The sequence below is a fragment of the Pyrus communis genome, chromosome 11 (genome assembly GCF_963583255.1).
Source record: "Pyrus communis chromosome 11, drPyrComm1.1, whole genome shotgun sequence".
Lineage (NCBI taxonomy): Eukaryota > Viridiplantae > Streptophyta > Magnoliopsida > Rosales > Rosaceae > Pyrus > Pyrus communis.
The window spans coordinates 16,969,277-16,981,353 of NC_084813.1; the positions used below are offsets into that span (position 1 = coordinate 16,969,277).

Genomic DNA, 12,077 nt, shown 5'->3' on the forward strand with positions numbered 1-12,077 from the left:
AAAGTTCTAAAAGAAGTTACGTGCTAGTCGAGTTGCAGATTGAAGCCTAACGCTTAGACGAATTAGACAGATATACATAATTATATTGAAATATATAAATTAAAAAATAAAATGACATATAAATTATAAGGTATTAGAATATATTGAAAACATGGGAATAAACATATGATGAGTGTTCATCCAAGTATCCAACAAGTCTCTTACATTTTATTGAAAAATTAAAATACAAAATGAAAGTAATCGATTTTCTGTTTTAAGTTGGAGTCGCGACTTAGGTGGGTGCCTATGCAAGTTTGAGTGGGCTAGGCAGACACCTAAGTGGGTTTAGACGCACTTTCTTAATTTTCAAACGTTTAGGGACTAACAGGGGATGACCAGCTGCCTAGCAAGGATTTTTAGAACAGTGAAAATAGGCGAATAATAAATACAAACAATATAAAAATGATAGTTGTTGTTTGTGTTTGTAGACTTATGGTATGTCGAGATTATGATTCATATTATGCTATTGTGTTAGTTGAAGTCCATGTGCCAAGCAACTAATGATGGTTATGTTAAAAATTAAATGCAATTTTTTTTTTTTTGAAACAAATTTCAATCTTTTACCGGTAACATTATATTATTATCACGTTGCATGAATAGCTTTGTGTAAATTCTTTTACTAATCATAGTACCAATATAAAATTTTGATTTTGTTAATGGATTGTTATTTGATGCATAAATTTTTGATATGATTTTGGTTGTTAACAAGCAAGTTAAGATAAAAAGTATGTTTGGGTTGATTAAATGTTTGTTAATGCTTCTCCTTTTCTTCTTTTAAGCAAAACTAGGAATATGTCATGAACTTTGAATGGATACATAGGATTGGATGAGCTTTTACCATTGAAGTGTCCTCTACAAGAATTGAACCAATTATGGCGTTTTAGTTAGGTGTCCCACCAAAAGGTCATTCAAACTAAAGGAACATTGATTCATAAAAGTCGTTACCTACGTGGCTATAAAAGTAATAAGAGCAAGTTCGTCCGTTTTAGAAGGATAAGAACAGGGCATTTGAATTGTCCTTATTGTTCATCTTGAACAGTGGTTGTCTTTGTGCAGCTCTACTTGTTTGGAAATGGAAAGGGCAAGGACGAGGACAATAGCGATTATTATTTACAAAAATATATTGATTTTTTTATAAATAAATGTGAACTTCGTAAGTTTCTTTTATGAAAGCAACAAGCACATAAGCAAAACAACTTCTTCCCCAATCTCCCATTTGCCTTCTCACTCACTTTTTGTGGTGACAAAACCATTTAGGAAATAGAAATCAATAGAGGAGAATGTAGTAAAAATAAATATTGAGTTGTAATGTGGGAAATGAAAGATGGCTGGGTATTGGACTTTTTAACGTTGGATTAATCTTGATCGTTGATTTCCAAATCAAATGCACCAGATTGTGCCATGTGACACATCAAAAGTTTATTAAATATTTTTTACCGTTGGAAATTCAACCGCGGCGGCCCGAAGAAAATGGAGTCGTTTGGCTCTTAATTTTGAAGGTCCGTTGGACATGCTCTAAAGGAGATGCTTACAGCTCAAGACATTACAAATTTAACATGTAAATCGCGGGATTAATTTGTTTTAGAACCAGTTTTAACTAGAGAATTATGCACTCATCAACGAAAGGAGTTACCTTTTCTCAATACAAACGAAGAATCACAACGCCGATGCCCCAGGGAGAGAGCCATTAAAATCCATTGCAACGAACTCTGCATTCTTATGTTTTTTTTCTTCTGGTTTCTGTACCAAGTTACTACCAAGAATCCATACTCTTTTCGCCGTAACATCGTCACGAACATCCAGTTGGGAGGCATCTACATCTACATGTAAATGGGGTGTTTACAAAAGGAATCACAGGAGGATTATTTAACATGACGGAAGCATCCCTTTGGCAAAAGTGCATCCTCTGGTAGCATTCCTGCAGTTTAACTCTGTGCATTAACCAAATGCTAAAGAGCGGTGGCAGCAGCCGCAGCCATCCATGATCTGTAGTATAAATGCTTGTACCGGTCATCCTCCTGCTTGTTTGTGTTTCACTGCAATCTGTAGGTCTCAAATCATTTGCACGTGTGCGAGTCCGCATTTCCAGCATTTTGTTGTCAGTGACCAAAGGAAGTTCCGAATCCACAAGTTTTTCTTATACGGGACTTGCTCGTGATGCCTGCAATGCAAACGGGGAGAGCCATTTAACGTCTTCCTCTTTAAACGATATAATTTTACACAAAACAGAAATATATGAACGCAATCACAGTTTGATGGAACAAAGGTCAAAGTCGGAAAAGAAGACATATAAATAATAACATTTCAGAAGAATAGCAGAGTAGCTAAAAGACCTGATTATTTGAACTTGTTACTGTAGCCCACTGATGAGGACGCTGTGGCCCCACTGCACCATAGCTGACAAACGTAATTGTTCTTGACTGCTCCCTTTGGCGATTAGTTATCGGGGCTGGCAATTCTCTCACAATCCACAATACAAAAGCCGAGGGCACCAAAGATCCTAACAAAAACAAGGAGTGGGAAAAAACTAATGATAATTATTATCTGATGAACAAATGTAGTATCTTCCACATTCAAGATGGGTGAATTCGAAAGAAATACTCAGAAGGGAACACAGCATTACCTATAAAGTAGTACAGAATCAGAAAAACAAGTGCTTTTCCGCCATATGTAATTTTCAGACTCCGCTGACAATATAGCTGGAAAATATCTTAAAGTGAGTAACCAAGAAATTATGTACGGTAAACTAATAAAATGAACTGCACAAAGAGTAGTAAGGTCTCTAGCCAATGACCCACTTACAGGAATATGTGTAAGAAGAGCAACCAATGCACTTGACGTAAAGCATACAACAGAAGTAACCGCCAAGCTCGCAACCTGTTTGCGAAATTTCAAAACTTACAAAATTACAAACAGGAATTGTGCCAATTTAGGCAAAAATTATTGCACGACATTTTTAAGCATGCCACACAAAGTATTTAATGTTCAAAGGAAAAATGGTCAGTGCACTTTGAAGAATATGAATCATTTTCATCAAAGGCAATAGAAGAAAAGGAAGTTTCAATCCATTTAATACCTTCCACATTTCGGAAGAAGCTTTCTCAGACCGTACTTTCCTTAACTTACGAGATAGCAGAATGCCTGGAAATATAGAAAGAACAGCAAATTAAATTTCAGACAGCACATCAAAGAATTCGGTTATAAAGCCAATATAGCACTTTTAACGCTTAAAAAATTTAGTGACCTTCCAAACTAAATTGATGCATAAAAAAAAAAGTTGCATGTGCTCACCATAGAAACCTAATGCTCCCCCTAGTGAAAGAATGGCAAAACTGAGAAAGTCTTCATATACCTGTACAATGGTTGTCGTTATTGGCCAATAATACTTTTCCATATTCAAACAAATAGATACATAACGACACACCATAGTAAGAATATATGGTTCACTCAAAATGTTCCAAAAATTGAAACGAAAAACTAATACTTAGAATTCCAATAAGTATAAACTAATAAGCATACACAAAGTGGTGGTGTCTCACACATATCAGAGATCAAGCAACCATAGGTAAGGACTGATCTTCGATACACAAATATGGGGATGCAAAGACACTTATTTCACTTGTACTAAATCAAAAGATCAAGTAGACGAGACTATGCAATTTCCTATAAAAACTGCTATCAACCCAGACCTTAATAAGGAAATACTAATGCCAGCTGCACTTCCAAATTCTCTTTTGTATGAATCAAAATGCCAGATATGACTAAACACTATTTTATTCTAATTTTTTAGAACCTAATTTCCTGATACATGTTATGGCCCAGAATAAGTTATCATGCCATAAAATTTCTGAAAGACTGTTAAGACATGAGCTCATCTGTTACTCATAAATATAGAATAGAAATGACTGTGGTCCGTACCTGAGCAACTGCTGAAGAATCAATGGGGTTCTTACCCGCACCAATCCAGATTACCACAGCAAATGACATCATCAGAATAAGGACAAACACAACAACCTAGCGGGAGAAACAGCTGAAATTAGTTGACAAGAAGAACGAGAGAAAAAAATATTCCAGCAGAAGTTTCAAGATAAAAATATTTCAGCAGAAGTTTCATCACTTATACACGACAAATAAAAAGTTAATAACAAAACAATTATATCCCTCATACCGCAATCACAAACTTTTGGTGACTTCCAACATGAATGCTTTGGAATGAACAACAAACCCAATGACCATCTGTGCTTGATGAATTCTTTGAATTTTCTAACAAGGTCTGCTCCATGATGTTGTCCTCTTCATCATCTTCATCCTCTTCATCATTTGCCTGATGGCAAAGGTCGAACCTACAAAGTCATTGTCCATAACAGCATTTGTATACCTTATAAATTACATTGTGACTATAGATTTTTATTTTACAAGCTTTAGAGATTGTAATCAAACATATAAAAGATAAACCATGTTGTGACATGCTTCAAAATGAAATTGATATTTGAGTAATTGACACAAAAAGCCATTTTACGTGTGAGGTTAAATACAAAATATATAAGTCAAGGAATTGTCAAGATCCAAAAGTAAAAGTATACAGAGCTGACATTGGTTGTAGATGAAATTTGCATTAAAATAGAAAAACTGGATATTTCTTAACGGAAATCTAGTAAGTGCCAAATATCAAATATGGACACAGAGATAAAAAAAAATCACAAACATTTGATATAGAAGGAATTGAATTAGCAGAATACGGGAGGGTAAATTTCTATAGATATTCCTATTGGACACAATAAAGATAACCTTAACAAGTTTAACAGATCAAAGGTAAGATAAGTTGTCATGCTTTTCAATCGACCAGACCATCTCTAAAATTACAACATGAGAAAGCCTAATCTAGAATAAGAAAACTTACCAAAAGGATAGGAGTGAAAGAAAGGCTGCGAGAAACAGAACTTTCGGGTAGGCTGTAGCAATAATTTTTCATCATTAAATCACCAGTGACTAACTATAAAGAAACTTTAGAAACAAACATATGAAGCTGCTTGTCAATCATTACAACTAAGTTAAAAGCATACCCATCAGAATAAATCCACAGACATTAGACCAGCAACGCCACTGCTTACACGTTACAACCAGCGTAAATGTAAAGTATATGAAGTAACCTGCCAAAACAAGACATGTGAAGATATTACTTGATGGACGTGATATGGCCACAGTATCTACTTTGGGATTTTATACTATGAAGAGTGTTGTAGAGTTGATAGAGAGGAAAAAAGCAAAAGGTTTTGAAATAGAAACTGTTTTGATGAGTTGAAGTGTTCGAACAAAACTGCGGAAAACTTAAAACAGAACCAAAGAATCTGATGAGAATAAAAGATATAACTATATGTCTCTAAGTCAATATTCATGTACTATTGTGGTTACACCAATTTATACCATAAAAGGCATGTTTCTATTTATCAATGTAAATACAAGAGAGAACCAATCTGATACAATGGGAAATCCCTTGTACACCCACTTCACGCTCGATTTGAATGCACATTGTTAGTTCTGCTTAGTACTGTACCCATTCAGTCACATGATTAGTATAAAATCCTCTACTTGAAGACTGAAATTTTACCTAATATGCCCACTGGGCACAGCATCCCTACATTTATTAATTCGAAAATAAAAACTTGATAAAGCTTAGACTGAAAACTGAAGAGTTGATAGTATGGAAAAAAAAGAAGGTATTTTAGCCTCTGCAAGACAGACGTATTTTTACAATCCACGACCCAGTTGAGCCCATCTTTGATTCAGAACCATTGTTCAAATTTAATGGAAGAATGATGCTCTGAACCATAAACCATCAGCCTTACCCAAGTTAGAAGAACCAATCAAGAGGTGGAGTACCTGCATATTCGTAATCATTTCAGTCAAATGGTCCCGGTAAAGAGTAAAAGTACACAAAACTAAAACATATATAATATATATATTATATATATATTATAGAACATTTAAGAATAATAAACCATTTTTCACATTAAATAACATAGAAACAAGGTGAACAGATCATATGCAAATGGTAAAACTGAGGGGAGTGGGAGGGGGATTCCATAGAATTTCCAATTGATATTTGACGTGAAGGTGCAAAACCCAATTTTCAAAACCACATCCTGAACAAAAGTGCTCATAACATTCCTACAATATATGGTAGGATATAAAACATCAGACGACAACACACTTTTTATGCCTTCAATTGCTAATAGAACAACTCATCACATTAAATTTTTCTTAAAGTCAATTAAAAAGGTAAACATTAGGAGTAAGAGATGAAGCCCTTACTTTTTGGCGTGTCCATCCACTCTGTTGATTGCGCATATGAATTCTGATCAGCTGGAGAAACAAAATGCAAGGTGATTCCCAACTTACGAATTAAAAAAAAAAGTAATCAAACAAGAGTAGTACTTCTGAAATACTCAATGAACAAACTCGAAATACTAACAAAAGATACCAGTATCTACTTAATTGCACTAACAAAAGGTTCTTATACATGTGTAATCAGCTCTTGGCAACTATAACTGGAGATAAAAATGAGGAGACTAAAACTTGTAACTCGGCAAAAGGGCGGCAATGCACATTTATCAAAGGTGCCTAATCCACCATAGAATTTCAAATGGTGAAACTAAAGGTGCGAAATTGGGAAATTTATAACATCAAATCCAATACCAATCGTAACAATTCCAAAATTTCCTCCACTTTCTCCCCAACCAAGCACAACAAAAACACAAATAACTCTTTAATCCAAATCAAGATTCAGGGAACAAACATGCATTATCACTTCTCACGCTTAACATGCGTCAAGATTCAGTCAAGGAAAAATCCACAAAATAGACAAAACCCATGTGATGAAATTCTCAACAGAGCTTGAAAACACAAACAATACAGATAACAAAGAAAAGGGTTTTCGAAACAGACCTGAGAAAACGCAACCGCAGCAAGAACGCCATTGAAGATGGCCAGAGCTCTATTGAAGATAAGCAAGTCCGACGGAAAGCAATCACCTTTTTCCACTGGTAGCTCCAAGAAGAACACCATCTTCTGCTTCTGCTTTTCAAGAAAGCACTCTCTCTGTCTCTCTCTCTCTCTCTCTCTTTCTCTCTCTCAGTTTCTGCCTGTCAATCTAATCTGAGAACCATAGAGGGGTGGGCAAATCAGGTTCTATATAGAGGATCGTCGATTGTACGGTCGACAAGAACGACAAAATAATGAAATTTGGCTTTGCATACCAAACAAAATTCAGCCTTGTGTTTCTCTTGTTTATTTTGTTGTGGGACTCTTTCCACCCAACCTCCCTCAGTCATTTTGTTTTGTTTTGTTTTTTAATAAATGTACAATTGTAAGAATTCATGAGAGATTTGAGAAGTCTAGGAATATTCCATCTACAAAGTTTATTTTTGGGAAAGATACTTAATATCATAGGATCAAACTTCGGATACCCAAAAAAATGTGTCCGCAATTCAAACGTGAATTTATCCTACGTATAAATGAACAATATTTGTTAACTAAAAGTTCAAAAAAAAAAAAAAATTACTATTATACTCTTTCATGCAAGAAAATATTAAAAAAAAAAAAATTTATGCGCATTAAAGTAATTTTAAACAAAAATATTTATTTATTTTTTCACTCACATCTCATCATAGCATGTTTTTAATTTAAAAAAAATTAAAATAAAAAACCTACAATCTCAAATTCTCTCTCTTCCCCGCATGAATATTAAGAATAAAAGTGACAACTTAAAACAAAAGATGCATTAATATATTACAAAGCAGTGAACAGTAAGGGTAGTTTCAGTTCGGGCCCCGATTTCAAAATAATGGGCTATGAAAGTCAATTTTAAATCTGAACTGAAATTTCTAGGATCTAGAAATTTTAGAATGCCTAATTGGATTTCGATTTCGAGTCTGGAATCAACGTTAATTATGAACAATTGTTAACCATTGAATTGCTTGGATGCAAAGTAATTTGGATGTCAAGGATACTAAATTTTTTGAAAGTATTGAGTATTTGAAAATACGAAAATGTCAACAAAAACTATAGGATCTTAAGGGATAATCAGAATTATATTTAAATCGTTGGTGTTATGATCTAAGATCCTTAAGTCCTAATTAAGAATTGGGAGTTATTTATGCTGCCTAAATGAAAAGTTTTAAGTATTTTCCATCATATTAAAGCGACGAGGAGCATTGTGATTAACGATAACTATGTCAATTCAATGCCTTATACTTCATCTTCAAGCATTATAAAGTGTAAGGAAATTCTATTTGCATCATCTTATTTTCTTGCTTTGTCAACAATTATTCATATTTCCAATTTTATTCTTCAAATATTTACATAAACAAAAGATGTCCCTCTACTTTTCCTATCATTTTCTTTTCAAAGTGAATCTACAAGTGGTTTGAGGAGCCTCCGGAGTTTATCCAAACGCCCTCCTCAAAGATTGTTTGCTATCTTAATGTTCTAAATAAAATCGTTATCGTTTCTTCTAAAAAAAAAAAAAAGAATCTACAAGTGGGCACCACATGATTGAGTTTGTAAGATCGTCCAATAAAAAAGTTATCACATTGTCATGAGCAGGCAAGACTAACAAAAAAAATTGTGTTTGTGAGAAAGAGGGGGGCCAAGAGGAGAGGATCTATGCCCTACTAAAGTTCTCCTTTCAACCGTGGCGTCTTCGTCGAGATATCCTGATTGAAGGTGTGCTTGGTGTGTTTCAAAAAAAGAAAAGTTTTTTTTTTCTACAAATTAAAGATCGAAGAAAAAAAAAACATTTTAAAGACACAAAACAGTTCTATTTAGAAACAAAAAGTAGATTAAAACGTGGAGAATTTGAGGTTTATTTTTATCATTGATAAAATTTGGGGTCGAAAAACGCCCTCTCCTCCCTTCCTCAATTTGCCACGACACACATTTCAGGTCAATCTTTGTAAATATCTTTAGGACATTGACATAATGTGGGACAACGAACCAGCAGCGGACGCGGCGTCCGTGTTCCAAAGAGAGTTAAACTGCCAAAAGGATATTTGTGAGACCTGCAATTTTATTGGGATTTTAAGATTTGATCTTGTTGGACCACGTATGCAGTTGTCCTGTGTTGTGTTTGTGACCGCCAATGGCTCTAATTGCCCACCAAAGGTTTCCTTATCCTTCTGTGTGTGTGTTCTCCTTCTACTTGCTCCTCTTGTGGTGTGAAGTGAATGAAAGAACATGCTACAAAAACATGTCCACATTAGCTACAACAACGATTGATTGTTCGGTTTCAAGAAGAAAAACTTTAGTAGGTTTAACTTATTAGAGCAGTTTTTGTGTTGGGTGAGAACTTTGTAAGATCATGTGAGACCAATACACATAATGTGCATTTTATTCTTTTATGAGAAGTGTCATACGGATGACATGGTCGTGAGAATCATACTTATTTCTTTTTCTCTGCTATTGAGTAGCAACATTTCTATAAATTGTCATGCTTGTCTATAGACATATGACGCATTATTTTCTTTCAAACTAAACACTTCCATCTACTAAATAAAACTTATTAATCATTGGTAATTCATTTTTCTGGATAAGGAATGATGGAGATTCAAACTTTGTACTTCTTCCAACACTGGGAAGATAATTTTTCGGCCGTTGGATTTCCAAAGTGCAACTAGTGTGCACATAATTAATTTGCTCCCTTGTTTGAACAGCAAGCTCTACTCCTTATTTGAAATTTCGTTCTCCTTCATGATCATAGTACAGAAGAAGAAACCAAAGAAAAGAAGCAGACCTACTCTCCATATAATCCCACTTACCCAATTAATTAATTAAGCTACTCAAGTACGATTTATTATAAATTAGTTAGATAAACGATTTAATCCCTAATCTTATCCCCAAATCTCAAAAGCATTCGTCCAAGATGTTGCCAGGCACTAGAGCTTGTTTCCACATGTATGATCGAAAAAACGAAAAGAAAAGACGTTTGATTATTTACACATCAATGGTCAATCCATGCAATAATCATGATAGGATAAAAGCTATAATTTGCACATGACCTATTTTTCTGCCATGATTGCATCCTGAATTGATTTGGTTACTTGCCAAAATTTGAGAAATTTTCAATGTGTCAAGAACATAATATGGTACATCAAGTGCCATGATACAGTTAATTGAAATTTTTTTTATAAAATTTTCAAACAATTGTATTATTACACTTTGTGTACCAGATCGTATTTTTAATACACTGAAAACCTCTCCTAAACTTGGAAGGAACTGCATCGGTATTCCTTTAATTTGATTTGGTTAATTATCTCTGGTTTTTCAGAGAAAATTTCTATCAAATAGAGTTACTTTAATTTGACAGACAGATACTCAAGCTTATCTTTTTGCTATTTGTCTACATGAAAAGTGAGCTTTTTATCATTATCATTATTATTATTGTCAACCCAGGACACATGGTCTGAAGGGTCTTGTTATCAATAAGACTATAATGAATAATCTGTTGGTGTAGTTTGGCTCGATGCAAGCCAAAGGAACGATGCGCAACATCACACATCAAAAGAGTAGAATACAATAATATACACTTTAAAGTATGGAAAATGATCATTTTTGGATTCTCTTTGTAGGGATCTGAGGGATCCATCAATCATGACCGTTTATCGTACATCATGTAATTAGTTTTCGTTAGATACTATTTATGTTCAATTTTAAATTTTAAATGATTTCTAACCGTACGATGTACGATGAACAACCATGGTTGATTGATCCCCTAGATCCCCACAAAGAGGATCCGGAGAGGATTCTTTTCCATGAACTACTACGAACTGCGTTGAGACATTTTGGTAGAAAATCATTATTTGGAGTCAAAATGAGCCATCACATAGCTATATAGTGTTGAACCCAAGTGTTTTTTTTTTTTTTTTTTTGGTCAAAAAACCTAAGTGGTTAAATTGAGACAATATGATACTAGTGGACACTTGCAGACGCCTAAGACAACAATTGCTATCAGAGTTTGGCTTGATAAAGTACACACAAGTTAAATGTGGGTAGTCACACAATGGCACGAAGGCAGCTCAAGCACATTTGCGTACAGGCTAAAACATGGAGCGGGGCCAAGAAATAATCAGAGGAGGTGGAGTTGCAGGGACCATGCAATTCTATATAAGAAGTGCTAATAGTGTTCGTAACAGATGGGCTGCCTTGGTTTGCGTCTGTCTCGCCAAGGTTGAGATCGTTGGTGTTGTTTAAGCTTGATACAATCTAAAGATCCATGACACACTTGGAGTATTGGGTACCACCACGCAAACAAGCAAACAAGAACACAGAGAATTTAGATATAGTCATTTGACAAATCTTGTCTACATCCACTCCGATAAACGTCTAAACAGCTATCAAACTCCAGGTCTTAATCTTCTCGCACAAAAACCGTAAATCTAGGTCTCTTATTCTTGGTATTTTATTCCTTGTTATGCTTTCAATTGTCGTTGATCTTATGCCGAGTACTGTTTCTTAGTGTTTCATTCTGTTGTTTTCCCTCAAGTGATCTATAACTATATGCATCATGTCTAAAGTTAGTCATTTACTTCAACTTCGTTTTGCTGATCTCATTGTGCATCGCAGAGTATATACAAGTTTTTTGAATATTTTCGTTGGTGTTTCAAGCTTTCTCCCAATTGCAGTTTCACTTCCCCCAAATACAACAAATTACATGTGATTGAGGAGGTTCTGAAATTTAAAACTTGATACGAATTGAGAACAAAAACTACTTTTCGGATGGAAATTATTAGATACTTGTTTTCTTATTCATACCAAGAGATTCTCTCTTGAAATCAATGCATAGTCTTAGTGGCGTTACTAAACTCATTGAATGTGATACATATTGAAAAATTAACATAACTATCCAAGTACTATTTTTCGTGTAACGTTTCTTGTTACAGAAGCTAGCTAGGATTCCTCTGCAGCCTTGAGATCCCTTTAAGAAAAGAAAGGTTGAAGGGGCCAACCAAATTATGAGGTTGTCTCCAGCAAGATACTATTTC

General features: G+C 34.6%; 1 protein-coding gene across 1 annotated transcript; it reads right to left on the bottom strand.

The window, feature by feature from the left end:
* Nucleotides 1-1,528: 1,528 nt before the first annotated feature.
* On the bottom strand, nucleotides 1,529-7,348 carry LOC137708029 (tobamovirus multiplication protein 1). The gene is made up of 13 exons (XM_068446990.1): nucleotides 6,985-7,348; nucleotides 6,352-6,402; nucleotides 5,886-5,919; nucleotides 5,103-5,189; nucleotides 4,940-4,991; nucleotides 4,208-4,382; nucleotides 3,958-4,053; nucleotides 3,331-3,391; nucleotides 3,116-3,180; nucleotides 2,842-2,916; nucleotides 2,663-2,738; nucleotides 2,373-2,539; nucleotides 1,529-2,200 (listed from the first exon to the last, which is right to left on the bottom strand). Exons 1-13 carry the CDS (start codon nucleotides 7,102-7,104, stop codon nucleotides 2,177-2,179), a joined length of 1,083 nt encoding a protein of 360 aa, XP_068303091.1. The 5' UTR covers nucleotides 7,105-7,348; the 3' UTR covers nucleotides 1,529-2,176.
* Nucleotides 7,349-12,077: the final 4,729 nt, after the last annotated feature.